Below are 19,120 nucleotides of genomic sequence, written 5' to 3'. Positions count from 1 at the left end.
ATTTTCTTTTTTTTTCATTGAAATTATCCTGATTTCCACAATATATGCAGACTTTATGATTCCCAAAGACTGCCAAGCCTAATATGACAGCACATGGACGCTGCATGAAGCTTTGAGACACATGCTTTTACGAGTTTGGCTTTGAGGCTTTTTGTTTGATTTTGTTATCTATTAGGTGTAGGACTAGATCAGATAAGCACAGAATATTTTCAGAATGTTTTCTTCTTTCTTCCTTCTTATTTTGTTTAATTTTGAAGATCTTTGACCATCCTGGGATTTAAAGAGAAATATAATAGAAGGAAAAAATCATCAGGATAAAAATATAAAGAAAAAACACTGCTCAAATTTGTCCAATTCAACAAGATATTAGTCCTATAGATTAGTGGTTCTCAGCTGTTCTAGCCATATGACCCACCACCAGCTCCTTAATGTTAAACTGCAACCTAAATTTCTGCAAACTCTTTAAATTTCTGCAACTCTGCAATGTTGTAGTTTTGACCTGCATAAAAAGATATAAAAGAAACACTAAAAACATTTTATTTCACTCCTATTTTGCAACTTATTTTGTTATTTTCAGGTCTTGTGATATTAGGGCACCACCTCCCATGTTAACACCAGCTTTCTTCAAGATATTTCTATCCAAGTTAACCGAACAAATGAGTTAAGATCTCAAGAAAACAACAGGAATTTACTTCTTATCCAGCAAAACAGATAGAAATAAAATATATTTAAGTATTTCTGCCAAAGGCTTCCATACATCCTAGATTTATTGCCACAATTTTTTTATTAGGCACCAATTTGTGACCCACATCAAACGGCTCTGCAACCCATTTTTCAGGCCGACCCACCAGTTGAGAACCACTGCTATGGATGATAGCCTCAAATATGTCTAAGATTCATGATTTCTAAAATTAAAAATTTTAAATAATATTAATTCAGACAGTAACTTGCTATATTTCTGTAAATGCACACTAAATCTTTTGAAATTATTTTTTCCAGTACTTCAAAGTTTAGCATTAAATGTACAAACATACATCACACTTTTAAACTGATAATGCAGATCATGTAAAGTTCCCATGTCATGCCCTCACATGACCTGCCGAAGGCAGCTGTATACACACCTTTTTGACAGATGACACGTATGAAGGTCCCCTTTGCACATAAATATCTGCCATCACAGTCAGTTTTCCTCGCCTCTCTAAGATCACCTCTACCATATAGAGGTAACAAGATGCAGCTAGTTAGCTCTGTTTCTTTTACAGCTCCAAATTAGTAACTGCCACAGTTGGTGTTGGCTGCTGACGCCTCAACTAGCAGGTGTAACTGCCCGCCTAGCACTGTTAGCTCTGTGTTTCAGAATGAGCACCAAGGCTTAAGGAAAGAAGAACCCTTAGGTTTGCCCCTGTCTTCAGGGGTGCAGCATCCTAAGACAAGGACCCAACTTTGTCTGAGTCCGTCGGCAAGGAGCCTTTGGTCACCATCCCTGTTGGTAACTGGGCTGACCACATGGATGATGCTGACAGGTTTGCCAAGAATGAGCCAGAGCCGTTAGAGTGCCGCCCAGCCCCTGCTAAGTCTAGCAGCTAAGCAGGCTGTGATGACACTCTGGACATTGTCCTGGATTGCTTAGGAGGATCAACAGGAGGTGTTATATTCTGGTCAGTATGCAGCCAATGCTGCGCCGGCTAGCCAGGACAGTACATTCTTCTTTATGTGTGCCATCTTGCAGCTAAAAAGCTGAAGGTAGAGTGGCTCCCTCCTGCTACAGCTCAAAACTGTCACAGTTTGTGTTTTTTCTTGTCCTGTAACCAACAAAAGTTAAAAACAGCCTGCCCATGTCTCTCCATGGAATAAACCACTATCTCCCTGCATCACAGAGCCTGGCTGGGCAGCACGTTTTGAGTTAAGTGGAGCTGAAAATGCAGGTTTCGTTTCCTCTGGCCAGTGGAGCTGCCAGAACTACATTCATATGTTCTGCCTTGCAGTTCTCACCTAGCCAGGGGGTGATGTCTACAGGGGTGGTGAAGGGGCACTTGAGGCTGACTGTCTGACATGCCGGCTAGAGATCTGACTGTTTATTTGGATTGGCCAGTGTCTCCTGAGGTTTTATTTGGGCAGTCTCTCGACGCCATCCAGACAAAGTTTGAGTTGAGAAGGAGCAGGCTGAAGCCTTGCATAGCATCATTACCAGACATATGGCATCTATGATCGCCATAGTGCCTCTCAGACTGTGAAAGATCGGAGTGTTTTAGCACTGGACTTTCTGTTACCATCTTTGTGCACAGTGTCCCCTCCAGAGCAGGCTAACGATACCCCCAGTTTTGCATGCAAGCTTTCCCTCCTTGAAGGGAACCCAGCTTGTTAAGACAGGGCTTCCCAAAAGGTAGAGTGTCTTTTTGCAAGTGGCGTGATGCAGGTGAAGCCTTCACATGCGTCATCACAGACCGTCTGCCTGAAAGGCATGGGTAGAGGCACCTTCAGAAGGCCATGCAAGGGTGTGCTATCCCATACTAAAGGTGCTCCACCTCTTTCTTCTCCTAAATGGCACAGAAATTATAGTCATAGCATTTTGTCTGACATTCAAGTACATAGACACACAAACAGCAGGCTTTTGCTCATGCAGATGATGTTTAGTTTTATGTTTCAGTACAATGACCCACAAACAGTACACACTGTCCAGAACATTAGGCTTTGCTCTCAGCATACAATGCTCAGGTGTGCTCTGAACTAAAGAAGGCTCAATCAGGGCTCAACCATCACAACAAGAGTAAAAGAAAGATGGGGAGCCTGGGATGGGAACGGTTCTTCACTTAAGCCACGGTCACCATCACAGTTTTCAGACAGGTGATGCTGACACAGAGAACTTTTCTTTCAGCCTTGGAGTTTAAATGACCTGCATGCCACCTCTCATTGCCTGCTCCCTCTTGAGCTGCCAACGCCTCTTCTCTAGTCCTTTCTTTCCCCTCCTCACTTCCTGCTTCCTTTGACTGACCATGATTCTTTGCTGTTTGTGGAGCTGCTGTGATGATGTCAGACATGTTATGGCAGTAAGTTAAAGATGTTCCCATGGATTGACACATACATGTAATTAAAGTGTATTCTCATGCTACAATATACAGTACCTTCTCAAAATCCAGTTGTGCAAAAGCTAAAGTTAGTAGAACACAAATTTAGACTAAAATTGGGTGAAAATGATTATTTTATTTTGATGGGAACATTTTTAACACACAGTGTTTGTTGTGGTGATACTTGTTGAATGACAAATCAAGATCTGTAGATCTGTGGTTCAACATGAATGCACTATTGATCAGATGTGTTTTATTTAATGGAACATATTTAGAAATATCCCTGTTTCTAATAACCACATACACTCTGTATTATTATCTGTATTATTATAGCTTTCTAATGTATACCAAGTAGTTCACCCACATTAGTTACTTTACAATCCAGACACCTAATTTGAATGTCATGTCTATAGAGTTACAACAGACACCATTGTTGGCATAACCTTAAAACTTTTAAAGTACAACAAGAAAATGACTTTAAACTCTGAACTCCAGAGTAACAATTTGTCATGTCTGCAAGTGGAATTTAAGATAGATAAGTAAAACAAGCAGTAAGTGTTATTAAGTGTTTAAATGTTCAGGCTTCATTAAGCCTACACAGGTTTGGTTTGATGCTTTATGGCCTTATTCACCTCAAATTCCTGGGACAGACAGAAACACCGAATACAAATAGAAGGTGAAGCTGAGTTAAATAAAAGAAAAGTTTTTAGTACCTTTGATATGTAATTTGACTTCAAAATAGTCAATTAAGTTATATCAATGGTTTTTTAATCTGAACTTGATGAATTTTTAGATCATGAGACACATATTTGCACCATTTTCCATTAATGCTTAACAGTTTCCACACGTGTTTGTTCAAGAATTGGCTACAGCAGCTCTTTTATTTTGTCTACAGCAGTGTTTTTACCAGATTTGACTCAGACAGCAAAACCTCTCTAAATGCAAAATCTAAGCCAGGAAACCAATCAGAGTTAAGGTATATTTGCTTCTGCTTTGTCTGCAAGTGCTTCTTCAGTTGTACGAATGATTTATGGTGATGTAGGAGAGTGTACTGATAAATGGTGAGATTGTACTGAAAAATGTACAGAAAAGAGATAAAGTAGTATACAGTGATTATAAAAAGTATTAACCCCCCTTGGATGTTTTACTTCACTGATTTTATAAATCAATCATGGTCAGTATAGTTTGGCTATTTTGACAGAAAAAAACTCTTTAATGTCAAAGTGAAGACAGATTTCGACAAAGTAATGCCAACTGAATAAAAATATGTAACATTAAGTGATTGCATAAATATTTACCTCCTTTAACATGACTGACCTTATTCAACAGAGGTCAAGCCAATTGGTGCTAGTAGTCTCACAATTACTGAAATGGGGATCAGCTGATTACAGCGAATGTGTCTCAAGTGGTTGTATTATAAAGACACCTGTGTCTGGAAGGTCCAGTCACTGGTTAATCAGTATCCCTGGCTACCATTATACCATAAAGACAAAAGAACACTCCAAGCAACCTAGAGGTTGGAGATGGACCCAAAAAATCCAAGGCACTGAACATCCCCCAGAGTTCAGTTAGATCTATCATCAAGAAATGGGAAGGGATATGACTCATGTGTAAATCTGCCTAGATCAGGCCATCCTCACAAACTGAGTGTCTGTGCAAAAAGGAGACTAGAGAGAGAGGCCAACAAGGCCACTCTGAAGGAGTTACAAGATTCAGCAGCTGAGATGGGAGAGATTTTGCATACAACTGGGTTCTTCTCCTGCCAAAGCTTTATGGGAGAATGGCAAAGAGAAAGTCATTGTAGAAGAAAACTCATTTATTCTGGACTAGAGTTTACCAAAAAGCATGTGGGAGACTCCTTGGGGAGTGTCTTTGGTCTAATGAGACCAAAATGGTTGCTTTTTGGCCATCAGACAAGACACTGTTTTGTGGTCACCAAACACACATCCCCACACGTTGTGTTGGCAGCATCATGCTGTGGGGATGCTTCTCGGCAGTCAGCCCTGGAAGGCTGGTAAGGGTAAAGGATGAAAAGAATACGGAAAAATATAGGAAAATCCTGGAGGACAATCTTATTCAGTCTACAAGAGAACTACGGCTTAGGAGGAGATTAAGTTTCCATCAAAAGAATGACCTGAAGCGTACAGCAGAAACTACACAGAAACAGTTTAAAACAATGAGGTGAATGTTCTGGAGAGGTCTAGTCAAAGCTTAGACCTCAGTCCAATAGTGAATTTGTTAACCCGACTTAAAAAAGGGCTGTTCATGCCCGGTTCCCTTGCAACCGTACAGAGCTTGAGCGGTTTTGCAAAGAGGATAAACTGCAGTGTGCAGACGTGCAAGCCTGATTTAGACCTATTCTCACAGACTTAGTCAAAGGTGCTTCTACTAAATACTGATTATAAAAAGGTGTATATTTATGCAGTCACTAATTTTGAATTACATATTTTATTTTATTGACATACTTTGTAGAAATCTATTTTCACTTTGACATTAGAGAGTTTGTGGTAAAATTTTTGTGTCAAAAATGATAAGACCAAAACTGTACCAAAGTGGTCAACAAAACTAGTCATTCTAAAAGCTAGCAGTGTAAACATGTATTGAAGTAAACAGTGAAATACAATCATAAAATTATGATAAAATCCCTCCCCAAAAAAGATGGAAAAACACAGAGGGTTCCTCCTCTGAAGATGTGGCCACAGGCCAAAATGCTCCTGATTTAACCTGCAAATGGAGATATTGACCCCCATAGCAACAAACATACATATTTTATTACAGTATCAGGATACCTGTGCCATTATTGCATTGTGCCTACATTATTTATGCTTGGATATCAGAGTATTCTAATTTCTTTGTGCTATATCATTCACAGCCAAAGCAGGTTGTCAGCTTTCCTCTATGAATGTTATTCTATGAGCTTGATTGGATCATAACTGTGCAGCTTTTACTATGATGCAACACAAGACACTTTATACATGTCTTTAACTCTGTTAATAAAGTCAGATTAAAATTTTATATCGAAATACTATGTATTAATCTGAAGCAGTTTTAAACCTGCTATGAAAAAGACTGAGGTAGATACTGATGCTTCCTTAGAAGAGACCATCAGCCACAAGGTTGATTGTTTCTTGAATGTAATTTTAATGCCAGAAACCACTACTGGGGTATCATGTAAATTGTTAAGGTGCATGCTGCCAAAAATCCTTTTTTAATGTTTTAAAAGTTTTTCATTTGACTGTTGAAGGACAGCAGGACAAGCTTGTTGTTATAAAATTAGACCTTCTAGACAAAATCAGCAGAGATAAGATGCACTGCTCTGTCCACCGTGGCTGCAAGAAACATCACAAACCTGGAGTTTATAACAGGAACTGTAATGCAAAAAGATCAGGAAAGGTTTGAAAAGTATTACAATTGTTTTCAAAACAGAGCAATTAGATAGTTTTTCACTTTATGGAGAGGCTTTAGAATTACCATCATTGCATTTTTTTAAATTATAGTTGAGGTGCTAACAAGGGACGTAAATGTCTATATAGTTAGTTAAAGAAAAACAAACAAACAAACCAAAAACCCTACATCCTGAACTATAGATCTCCATCAAAGCAGAAATGTCCATAAAAACAACAAGAGGAAGTACAGTCTCTACACCAGTTTTATTTGCTAAAGAAAGCACCGCAGACTCTGACTCTAACTTCTGGTCCAGAGGCAGTGTTGGCGTAGGCGTTGAGGAATATTTCTGAAGCCTGCCAAGTTCACATTTATGTAAGAGGCTGCACAGCACAGGGTTAAAAACAGGATTAGATGTATGTTACCTAACATAACCGTTTTTGTTTGTGACCTTAGTCAGCTATAAAAATCAGCTTGTGCTCTCTTTCTGTGTCAGAAGTTACAATTTGTGTCCGTCTCTTTGTGTGTGCTTGTGTGCATTTGGATTTGTATGCTGTTGTGTGTGTGCTTGTGAGTTTGCCTGTTATTATGTATGTGCATTTGTGCACATATATACTGTGTGGATGTGGATGTGTGTGCGTGCTTATCATATATTAATCGGCAGGCCTGAAGACCATTGTGGGTGCTCTGATCCAGTCTGTGAAGAAGCTATCGGATGTGATGATCCTGACCGTCTTCTGTCTCAGTGTCTTCGCTCTGATTGGGCTGCAGCTCTTCATGGGGAACCTACGAAATAAGTGTGTAATCTGGCCAATCAACATGACCGAGCGGACCCTTGCAAATGGCAGCAGGGGCTTTGACTGGGACGAGTACATCATGAATGACAGTGAGTGACTATCTTGATTCTCGGTGGTCGCATTTCATTAAATATATGACATACAATAGAAACTGCATCTTTGTAACTCTTTTGCTTTTGTATGTTTTTGATTTGTAGATTCTTTTTTGTCATAATGATGCAAAATACTTACAGAAACACTGTGTATTCAGGTAACACATACATATTTACCAAGTGACAAATGCATGTGTCTTTTTTGTCTTTTTAAAGCTAATTTCTACTTCCTCCCTGGTCAGCTTGATGCTCTGTTGTGTGGAAACAGCTCTGACTCAGGGTAAGTTAAAACTTTCCTTTGCTTTTCTAGTCATTTACCTGTTCGGACCAAATTGACACATTGATGGTAAAGGATGCTACATAAGTGTCCCTCTGTTTTGACTGATCCCATTCATATATCCATTTGCATATCCTCACATGCCACTGATGCAGCAGTGGGAGTAATTTGGACCTCAGTGACCTTGCCCAAGGACACTTCAGCATTTTCACTGCAGGAGCTAGGGATTGTACTCCTGATCTTCTGACACATTAACATAATATCACATATTACGGTAACCTGACACGCCAGATGGATTTGTTTCACACATCCATCTGGGAAAGCTTCAATAGAAAATATTTGAGAAAAGGCAGAGGCTCCGGGACCCCCCAGGGGGCACCAAAGATCTTGGGGGGAGGTGTGAGGCTTTGTCTGCTCTGAGGCTGCCAAAATTAGATTTGCAAATATTGACTAAAGCCATGATGAAGCAGTTATTAAGTAGTTTATATAAAAGTCTTTTGATAAGAAAAGCATTCATAGGCTCTTTGAAGGGTCTTATCAGTGAAACAATGAAAATCTATGTTGGTGTTGGGCGGCAGTGTGTCACTTTTTCTTCTCTCTTGGGTCATGGGGGTGCCGCTTTTTTAAGGTATATGTAGGGGGGCTCCAAGGAAAAAATGGTTGGGAAACACCACTGTACTTGATTTGCCTCAGAGTGTGTTTTCTTTCTTATGAAATTGATACATGTTTAAAAAAACAAGATCATATCATATTTATCATGTTTGCACATTTGCTCTGAAACTCTTGTCAGTCATTGACTATTCAGAACTGGTTACCTGTATATTTTGCTTCCGTCTGACACATTTAAATGGGTGGTTGATTAGAGCAGTAGTTGCAGCTCCCTTTCTCTCTCCCTCTGGTGAACCAGCCTGCGTTCACACTAGTTTAATCAGAACCAAAGTGAGAGGACATGATGGACATGTATCACCATGTCCAGCTCCACTTTTGCCCAAGTCTTTCCTGCTGTCCCAGTATTCCTTCTTCAGTTTCTTTAGTTAATTAATGATTTGGTCTGGTGTTTAGGTGAACCCAGTCTTCGCTTTCTCTTAAGTTCTGCATATAACTTGCTCTTCCTTGTACTACTCGCCATCTTCACCTGGAATTCTGTCGATGCTCAGATCACAACCAAACATTTGTGATCAGCAGACCACTTTTCTAGATTTTCTGTTCGTCTTCACAACCTAGAATGTGATACGCCCACTGATGATGTCACAGTTCCCAAGAAAGAACCAACTATTTTTGGTTCCAGCTGTGAAGCAACTTTTCAGGTTCAGAACCAATTTTTCCTGGTTTGAACGCGCCGGCTGGTTCAAATTCAGTTCAGGAACCAGAACCAGCATGGAGCCCTGCCGGTCTGAAAGGCCTATCCGTCTCAAACTTGGCACAGCACTGTGCTGCCTGAGGGTACACATATAACCCATATCAAGGGCCCTTTCAGGTCTGTTAGACCCAGTGTTTTCAAGGATTGAAAGGACCAAAAAATTATCTTCAGTGCTTTTTATCTGTGCAGCGTCGGACTATTTGTCTCATAGTGGGAATTTTTTGTAATGACTTGAAAAGTAAATGCATCAGACTTAGTGTACAAGGTTTGTGTGCATGATGTTTTTATCGGTTTGTGGATCAGAAAAATACACAAAGAAAAAAGAAAACAGCCTCAGTGTAAGGACCTTAAGTTAATCATTATCCTTACACAGATGCTAAATTAACTGTGTTTCCCTTTCAGACGTTGTCCAGAGGGCTTCACATGTATGAAAGCTGGAAGGAACCCTAACTATGGTTACACAAGCTTTGATAGCTTTGGATGGGCTTTCCTCACCCTCTTCAGACTCATGACTCAGGACTTCTGGGAAAATCTCTACATGCTGGTAAACAACGTTGTCCTTAATTCCTCTGTTCCTTCTTTGAAACAAAGCCAGACAAAGTCAAAAGCAAGATATGTGTATTGTTAGCATATGACCTTTGGATTTGGTCTTTGACTCTTGAAAACACCATTATAGAGGCCTGTGTTGAAGTTTCTTCAGAGAAATAAGGCTGTGCTCATGATAGTGTCTTCAATTCCTCATAAAAAGTAACCACATACTCAGCCTTTTACCTGAATGAATCAGCAAAAGTGCTACTCAGCGACTCCCCCCTCAGTTCATTTGCCCTCTGAATGAAATAAAAGAAAGGACAGCTGAACAAAAAACTGGAGCTAACAGTGTGCTTTTAAAGCCACGGGAAACATTTCTGTCTGTTGTGAAGGAAGAAAATGAATTCATGGATTCTTAAATATGTTATTAACATTTCCACACAATTAAAGTGAATTAATTTTGTTAAATGCCTCTGCAAATGAAGAGTGATGGATGGACGAATATCATATCTGAGACATTCTTTTATCCTTTCATCCGTCTTAGTGGGGAAATAAACAAAATATGCTGCTCCATCACACTAAATTTCTTTCATCCTTTCAGGCCTGCACCACCATAGCGACAATAGTGAACATTCAGTTATGCTAACCTGACCAGATAAACATCAAGCACTTCTGACAGAATAAAAATGCATTAAAGGAAAAAAATCTAAGTTAAACTGTTCTCTAAAAAAGAATTTTATTTTTATCTTTTTATACGACTACATGTATCTTTAAAAGCATAATATCTAATTTAACTGACAGGATGGAAAATGGTGTGGATTTTGCTTTTTGTTATACTTTTTTATATACTTTTTACATCCAAAAGAAATCACCAGACAAACTTCTTTTAAAATTGGTCTCTGTGACTATTGCTGTACTTATAAAAAAAAGTCTATGCAATCATTTTATCCAAACCAGTGGCATTATCATCTGCCTTTCTACCTGCTTCCATGCAAATGTATACACATTGTGCCTATTGCACTTACTGTGCATGAGCAGAGTTGTTCACAGTCTAAACTAAGCAAGCTACAAGCTAACCAGCCTTTTCTTGTAGACCATCCCTGACCTTTAAGCTCCAGTGGGGAGTTTTTTAGGGTTATGTAACAGACTAACATTATTACTGATGCTTCTATGACCCTCTGGAACTGATGTTGTTGTATACGACAAAAAGAGACACAGGTTATTAAAAGTTGAATACCTTTTGAACCATAAAGGCCCATTTATAATCCCTTCACGTACAAAAATGTATACGTCCTTTTCAAACGACGTTACCATCACTGCTCACATACCTCCATGTTTCCTTTACATTGGCATGGATGTTAACCAATACTTCCACCAGGGGGGCAGCCCAGAGTCAAAAGTTTATGACAACAACAAACTCAAAAACAAACATGGCGACTGTGGAGGAGGTATTGATAATGTACCTCTTGCATAAAAGACAAAAATGGAGGCAGCGTTGTAGGAGTCCAACTCGCACAACTTTTCCTCAAAAAGTTACCCCATTGTTATTTCTTCTTCGTGTCTCACTAGAGCTATGTATCGGGTAGTGACAGCAGCACTGCCCCCACGGTTTCCATGATACTGCTCCATTTGGTCTTTAAAGATTAAATCCACACCAGTGCCTGGGCTGTGACAACCAGTGTTTTAGTACTCGAGCCCAGGACTCGGACTAAAGTCTGACTCGAGTCCTGATTTGGAGGACTTGTGACTCAACTCGGACTCAAATGCTCATGACTCGGACTTGGACCCGGACTTGAGCCTTAATTTGTATCAGGACTCAAGGATGAAGAGGAGGACTCAAAACCTTTTTTTCTTAAGACGTTTTTATTCTGTAATATTTTTTGTTTTTGTTTGAGAAATCCCTCATCACTGATCAGTGTTCATGCAGCGCCCGGCATGTTCGTTCACCTGCACGCGCGTTCACATGTGTCTAACCTGCTGTCTGTAAAAACACCCAGAGGAGAGAGAGCAGGAGGAGCGGACGAGCCTGGTTGTGTGAAGCAGCATGACAGAGAGAGGAGCTGATAGGCTGTGGCTCTTCTCTGTATTCTCGCGGTAATCTTTACAAGAAATTCGACTAAAATACAGTTGGCCTACCTTTGAATCGCTGAAAATCTCCATCAGCTGCTGAATAGCTTTGACTCGTCATATTAACTGTCGTTGCTGCTGTAGAATCCTCCTCAGCAGAGGTGTCAAGTAACTAAGTACAAATTCTTTGTTACTTAAGTAGAAATTGGGTATCTATACTTTACTGGAGTAATTATTTTTCAGCCTACTTTTTACTTCTACTCCTTAGATTTTCACGCATTCATCTGTACTTTCTACTCCTTACATTTTAAAAATAGCCTCATTACTGCTATTTTATTTCAGCTTGTTTTCATTCTGGTTTGGCATCGTTCAAAAGGACACAAATAAAGAACCCAATAACCTATCCGGATAAATCGCGCCATCCGGATAGAGGGAATTTGATTGTGATTGGATGAGAAGTATAAACATAATACCATTCTGACACCCTATTGGTTTGTATGCAATCCATCGCACCTGGGCACATGACACAAATCACATCACACTCCAGCAAGGAAATAGCAGACGTATGTAGCCTAGTACGAAGATGTCCATGGCAGAGACTCAAGAGAACTCGCACGAAATGTCCCAACCAAGCACTAGCAGTGAGGTTGGTAGCCAGGAAGACCAATACTTACAGGCAACTAGTCATCATATCTTCCGCTCCATGAAACACATGTTAATGCTCAGTAGTACACATACGGTTCTTGAATGTATTTGCATTGTACTAAAATGCATTCATTTTCAATGGGCATAAATGTGGCTGAAACAGGTGCATCCCAAATTTTTCAACATTAACATTTTAAAATAACATTACAGTCATTATGACATTTAGAAAAATGTTTTTTTGGGGGAGGTGGGGTAGTGCACTATGGTAGAATGGAATGGAATGGTAAAATAGAATAGAATGGAATGGTAGAATGGAATGGAATGATAGAATAGAATGGAATGGAATAGTAGAATGGAAAAGAATGGTAAAATGGAATTGTAGAGTGGAATGGAATGGTGGAATGGAATAAAATGGTAGAATGGAATGGTAGAATGGAATGGAATGGTAGAATAGAATAGGAGAATGGAATGGTGGAATGGTAGAATAGAATGGAATGGTAGAATGGAATGGAATGCAGTGGAATGATAGAATAGAATGGAATGGTAGAATGAAATGGAAAGTATAATGGAATGGATTGTATAATGGAATGGTGGAATGGTAGAATGGAATGGTAGAATAAAACAGAATGGTAGAATAGAATAGAATGGTAGAATGGAAAGGTAGAATAGAATGGAATGGTAAAATGGAATGGAATGGTAGAATGATAGAATGGAATGGTAGAATGGAATGGAATGGTAGAATGGAATAAAATAATGGAATGGAATGTTGGAATGGAATGGAATGGCAGAATGGAATGGAATGTTGGAATGGAATGGAATGGCAGAATGGAATGGAATGGTAGAATGGAAGGAATGGAATGGCAGATTAGAATGGTAGAATGGAATGGAATGGTAGAATGGAATGGAAAGTATAATGAATGGAATGGTAGAATAGAATGGAATGGTAGAATGGAATTGAATGTAGAATGGAATGGAATAGTAGAATAGAATGGAATGGTAGAATGGAATGAAATGGTGGAATGGAATGTTAGAATAGAATGGAATGGAACGGTATAGTGGAATAATGGAATGGTAGAATGGAATGGCAAGTATAATGGAATGGAAAGTATACTGGAATAGTGGAATGGTAGAATAGAATGGAATGATAGAATGGAATGTAGAATAGAATGGAATGGTAGAATAGAATGGAATGGTAGAATGTAATGGTAGAATGGAATGGCGGAATGGAAAGTAGAATAGAATGGAATGGTTGAATAGAATGGAATGGTAAAATGGAATGGTAGAATGGTAGAATAGAATGGAATGGTAGAATGGAAGGAGTGGCGGAATGGAATGGTAGAATAGAATGGAATGGTGAATGGAATGGAATGGTAGAATAGAATAGAATGGTGGAATGGAATGGTAGAATAGAATGGAATGGTAAAATGGAATGGTAGAATAGAATGGAATGGTAGAATGAAATGGAAAGTATAATGGAATGGATAGTATAATGGAATGGTGGAATGGTAGAATGGAATGGTAGAATAAAACAGAATGGAATAGTAGAATAGAATGGTAGAATGGAAAGGTAGAATAGAATGGAATGGTAAAATGGAATGGAATGGTAGAATAAAATGGAATGGTAGAATAAATAGAATGATAGAATGGAATGGTAGAATGGAATGGCATGGTAGAATGGAATAAAATAATGGAATGGAATGTTGGAATGGAATGGCAGAATGGAATGGAATGGTAGAATGGAAGGAATGGAATGGCAGAATAGAATGGTAGAATGGAATGGAATGGTAGAATGGAATGGAAAGTTTAATGAATGGAATGGTAGAATAGAATGGAATGGAATGGTAGAAAAGAATGGAATGGTAGAATGGAATTGAATGTAGAATGGAATGGAATAGTAGAATAGAATGGAATGGTAGAATGGAATGAAATGGTGGAATGGAATGTTAGAATAGAATGGAATGGAACGTATAATGGAATACTGGAATGGTAGAATGGAATGGAATGGTAGAATGGAATGGTAGAATGGAATGGCAAGTATAATGGAATGGAAAGTATACTGGAATAGTGGAATGGTAGAATAGAATGGAATGATAGAATGGAATGTAGAATAGAATGGAATGGTAGAATAGAATGGAATGGTAGAATGTAATGGTAGAATGGAATGGCGGAATGGAAAGTAGAATAGAATGGAATGGTTGAATAGAATGGAATGGTAGAATGGAAGGAGTGGCGGAATGGAATGGTAGAATAGAATGGAATGGTAAATGGAATGGAATGGTAGAATACAATAGAATGGTAGAATGGAATGGTAGAATAGAATGGAATGGTAGAATGGAATGGAATGGTAAAATGGAATGGATTAGTAGAATTGAATGGTGGAATGGTAGAATGGAATGGAATGCAGAATGGAATGGAATAGTAGAATAGAATGGAATGGTAGAATGGAATGAAATGGTGGAATGGAATGGAATGTTAGAATAGAATGGAATGGTAGAATGGAATGGAACGGTATAATGGAATAATGGAATGGTAGAATGGAATGGAATGATAGAATGGAATGGTAGAATGGAATGGCAAGTATAATGGAATGGAAAGTATACTCGAATAGTGGAATGGTAGAATAGAATGGAATGATAGAATGGAATGTAGAATAGAATAGAATGGTAGAATAGAATAGAATGGTAGAATGGAATGGAATGGTAGAATAGAATGGAATGGTAGAATGGAATGAAATGGTAGAATAGAATGGAATGGTAGAATGGAATGAAATAGTAGAATAGAATGGAATGGAATGGTAGAATAGAATGGAATGGTAGAATGGAATGGCGGAATGGAAAGTAGAATAGAATGGAATGGTTGAATAGAATGGAATGGTAAAATGGAATGGTAGAATGGTAGAATGGAATGGAATGGTAGAATGGAAGGAATGGCGGAATAGAATGATAGAATAGAATGGAATGGTAAATGGAATGGAATGGTAGAATAGAATAGAATGGCGGAATGGAATGGTAGAATAGAATGGAATGGTAAATGGAATGGAATGGTAGAATAGAAGAGAATGGTGGAATGGAATGGTAGAATAAAATGGAATGGTAGAATGGAATGGAATGGTAGAATGGAATGGATTAGTAGAATTGAATGGTGGAATGGTAGAATGGAATGGAATGGTAGAATGTAATAGTAGAATGGAATGAAATGGTGAAATTGAATAGAATGGTAGAATGGAATGGTAGAATGGAATGGAATGGTAGAATGGAATGGAATGGAATGGTAGAATAGAATGGAATAGGTAGAATGGAATGGTGGAATGGTAGAATAGAATGGAATGGTAGAATGGAATGGAATGCAGTGGAATGATAGAATAGAATGAAATGGTAGAATGGAATGGAAAGTATAATGGAATGGTGGAATGGTAGAATGGAATGGTAGAATAGAACGGAATGGTAGAATAAAATAGAATGGTAGAATGGAATGGAATGGTAGAATAGAATGGAATAGTAAAATGGAATGGAATGGTAGAATGGAATGGAATGGTAGAATGGAATGGAATGGTAGAATAGAATGGAATGGTAGAATGGAATGGTAGAATAGAATGGAATGATAGAATGGAATGGAATGGTAGAGTGGAATAGAATGGAATGGTAGAATGGAATGGAATGGTAGAATGGAATGGTGGAATGGTAGAATGGAATGGAAAGTATAATTGAATGGAAAGTATGATGGACTGGAATGGTAGAATAGAATGGAATGGAAAGTAGAATGGAATGGTGGAATGGAATGGAATGGTAGAATAGAATGGAATGGTAGAATGAAATGGAAAGTATAATGGAATAGAAAGTATAATGGAATGGTGGAATAGTAGAATAGAATGGAATGGTAGAATGAAATGGAAAGTATAATGGAATGGAAATTATAATGGAATGGAATGGAATGGTAGAATGGAATGGAAAGTATAATAGAATGGTAGAATGATAGAATAGAATGGAATTGTAGAATTAATGGAAAGTATTATGGAATGGAAAGTATAATGGAATAGTTGAATGGTAGAATGGAATGGTAGAATGGAATTGGCCCCTGTGGCACGACCTAAGCTTTTGTCCTTAATGGCATATTTCCCCCTTACATTACTTTTACTTTTATACATTAAGTAGTTTTGAAACCAGTACTTTTAAACTTTTATTTGAGTAAAAAGCTTGAGTATATCCTTCTGCTTCTACAGAAGTCTTTTTAAACCCTTGTATCTGTACTTCTACTTGAGTAATGAATGTGAATACTTTTGACACCTCTGCTCCTCAGATTTGGACAGAGTGATATAAACTCTTAAACCTTGTTTCCACATTATTAAGCAAATTACATTTTTCTATTATTTTTCTAAATATTAATGCAAATGACAGTATTTTTCAAGTTATCAGCTGTTAGAATATAATTTAAATTTTTCTTGAACAAACGTCATAATGATAACCATTATTTTTTTTTAAATAAAAACCTCAAAATACACTGTTCTACATTATCATGCAAAACAGTTTTTATAGGTTATAAAGAACTGAAAATGGTCACTCATTGAATTTGCAGCATTAGGAGGTCATATATACTGAAATCAAAAGCAATTTCAATCAAAAACATCAACAACATATAACATACAACATATAACCTTCACAATTCTTACATCCATTGAGTTTTTGGAGAGTTTCTACTTGAATTTTTTTGCATTATGTCAAAATAGCCTCCCAGAGCTGCAGAGCCTCAGAGCCTCATAGATCTTTAGCTTGAGGATGCTCCAAAGGTTCTCAACAGGGTTGAGGTCAGGGGAGGATGGGGCCACACCATGAGTTTCTCTCCTTTTATGTCCATAGCGGCCAATGACGAAGAAGTATTCTTTGCATCATGAGATGGTGCATTGTCATGCATGAAGAAAATTTTGCTACAGAAGGCACTGCTCTTCTTTTCGTACCATGGAAGAAAGTGGTCTGTCAGAAACTCTATATACTTTGCCGAAGTCATTTTCACACCTTCAGGGACCCCAAGGGGCATACCAGCTCTATCCTCATGAAACCGGCCCAAAACACGACTCCGCCACCTCCTTGCTGACTTCACTGCCTTGTTGGGACATGGTGGCCATCCACTAACCATCCACTACTCCTCCATCTGGACCATCCAGGGTGGCACGGCACTCATCAGTATGAAAGACAGTTTGAAAATAAGTCTTCATGTATTTCTGGGCCCACTGCAACTGTTTCTGCTTGTGAGCATTGGTTAGAGGTGGCCGAATAGTAGGTTTCTACACGACTGCAAGCCTCTGGAGGATCCTACACTTTGAGGTTGGTGGGACTCCAGAGGCACCAGCAGCTTCAAATACTTGTTTGCTTCTTTGTGATGGCATTTAGCAGCTGCTCTCTTAATCTGATGAGTTTGTCCATCAGAAACCTTCCTCATTATGCCTTTATCTGCATGGACCCATCTGTGCTCTAAATCAGCCACAAATTTCTTCACAGTATGATGATCACGATTATTTTTCATGAAATATCTAATATTTTCATTCCTTCTCCAAGGCATTGCACTATTTCAGGCTTTTCAGCAGCAGAGAGATCCTTTTTCTTTCCCATATTGCTTGAAACCTGTGGCCTGCTTAATAATGTGGAACAGTGCATTTTGAGGTTTTTATTAAAAAAAACAAAAACTTATCATTATGAAGTTTGTTCAAAAACATTTGAATTATGCTCTAATGGCTGATGAATTGAAAAATATTCTGTTATTGCATTAATATTTAGGAAAATAAGAGAAAAATGTCATTTGCTTAATAATGTGGAAAGCGGTGTAGTGAGTCCTTCAAAAATCATATTTAAAGTTTAAATCTGAGTTAAATTGGCAAGATAATGTTGATTAGTGAGCTAAACGAGTTGAAATACAGTAAAATTATGATGTGTTCAATGACAGCTCAGACTTTAAAGTTTTAAAGTGGAGACCAAGTTAAGACCTTTTTATGATGTGTTCGAATATCACACGGAGAAAATTGGAATTTTAGTTTTAAGTGACAAATCTAAATAAATCCAGTAATTTTAAAGGAGGAATATTAAGTTTAAGATAGATGTAAAGCATGAGTGCAGTTAAAACATGTCTCATTTTTACACCCTAAATACACAAATAATCCTGTTAATATAAAGATTATTATCAATGAAAAGTGTGATCATTAAGGAGTATTAATAAGAGTATCAATATCAATAAAATCAATGACCCTCACCCTGGACTGAAATATTTTTGAGTTTTCATCAATTTAAACTGGACTAAAACAATGAAGAGTGATCAGGACTTAAATGTGGCTTAAACTAAACCCTGTTTCTAAGGCTACTCAGCCACTGGGTCATAGATTTTTAGTTTTGTTTGTGCACAACTGCTGTAAACAGCTCCTCTAGTCCTTTAAAATAAAAAGTTAAAGAAATTCGTTCATTAATAAATACAACAACGTAGCCCACCTGGAAAGCTGGAATGGCTAAAAAATGATAAATAATTTAATTTGGCTTGCCTAGGACTCGAACATGGGTCATGGGGACTCGATTTGGACTTGGACTCAGGAAAAGGGGACTCAACTCAGACTTGACTCTGGTTTTTCTTTGGTGACTTGGACTAACTTGGACTTGAATACTAGGGACTCGGGATTTGACTTGGACTCGAGGTTTGGTGACTCGACTTCGACACTGATGACAACCAATGGCAGGTTATTTCATCACTGCTTGACACAACAGTGTATGTTATCCTAGAGGAGACGACCTGAATAGATCATAATGAAGAAAGAGAGACATAAAGCCTGTGATGTGTCTCTCTGTGTCACTGCAGACAGGAACTGCTTTGAATAATGGCACAAATAAAGCTGACACAAAGAAGTGTAAGGACTTTTCTTTGTGAATATT

At 38.3% G+C, this 19,120-nt stretch overlaps 1 protein-coding gene across 3 annotated transcripts in view; it reads left to right on the top strand.

Moving 5' to 3' along the window:
• scn8ab (sodium channel, voltage gated, type VIII, alpha subunit b) overlaps positions 1-19,120 on the top strand; it is a 95,392-nt gene that overhangs the window by 31,553 nt on the left and 44,719 nt on the right. For all 3 annotated transcript variants that reach the window (XM_041778062.1, XM_041778071.1, XM_041778080.1), the window contains exons 7-9: positions 7,114-7,335; positions 7,555-7,618; positions 9,378-9,519. In XM_041778062.1, the coding sequence (XP_041633996.1) occupies positions 7,114-7,335; positions 7,555-7,618; positions 9,378-9,519 (428 nt within the window). The remainder of the gene's footprint in view (positions 1-7,113; positions 7,336-7,554; positions 7,619-9,377; positions 9,520-19,120) is intronic.

The sequence above is a fragment of the Cheilinus undulatus genome, linkage group 3, assembly GCF_018320785.1.
Source record: "Cheilinus undulatus linkage group 3, ASM1832078v1, whole genome shotgun sequence".
Lineage (NCBI taxonomy): Eukaryota > Metazoa > Chordata > Actinopteri > Labriformes > Labridae > Cheilinus > Cheilinus undulatus.
Note: the sequence above shows the minus strand (reverse complement) of the source record. Positions and strands in the feature narration are given on the sequence as shown.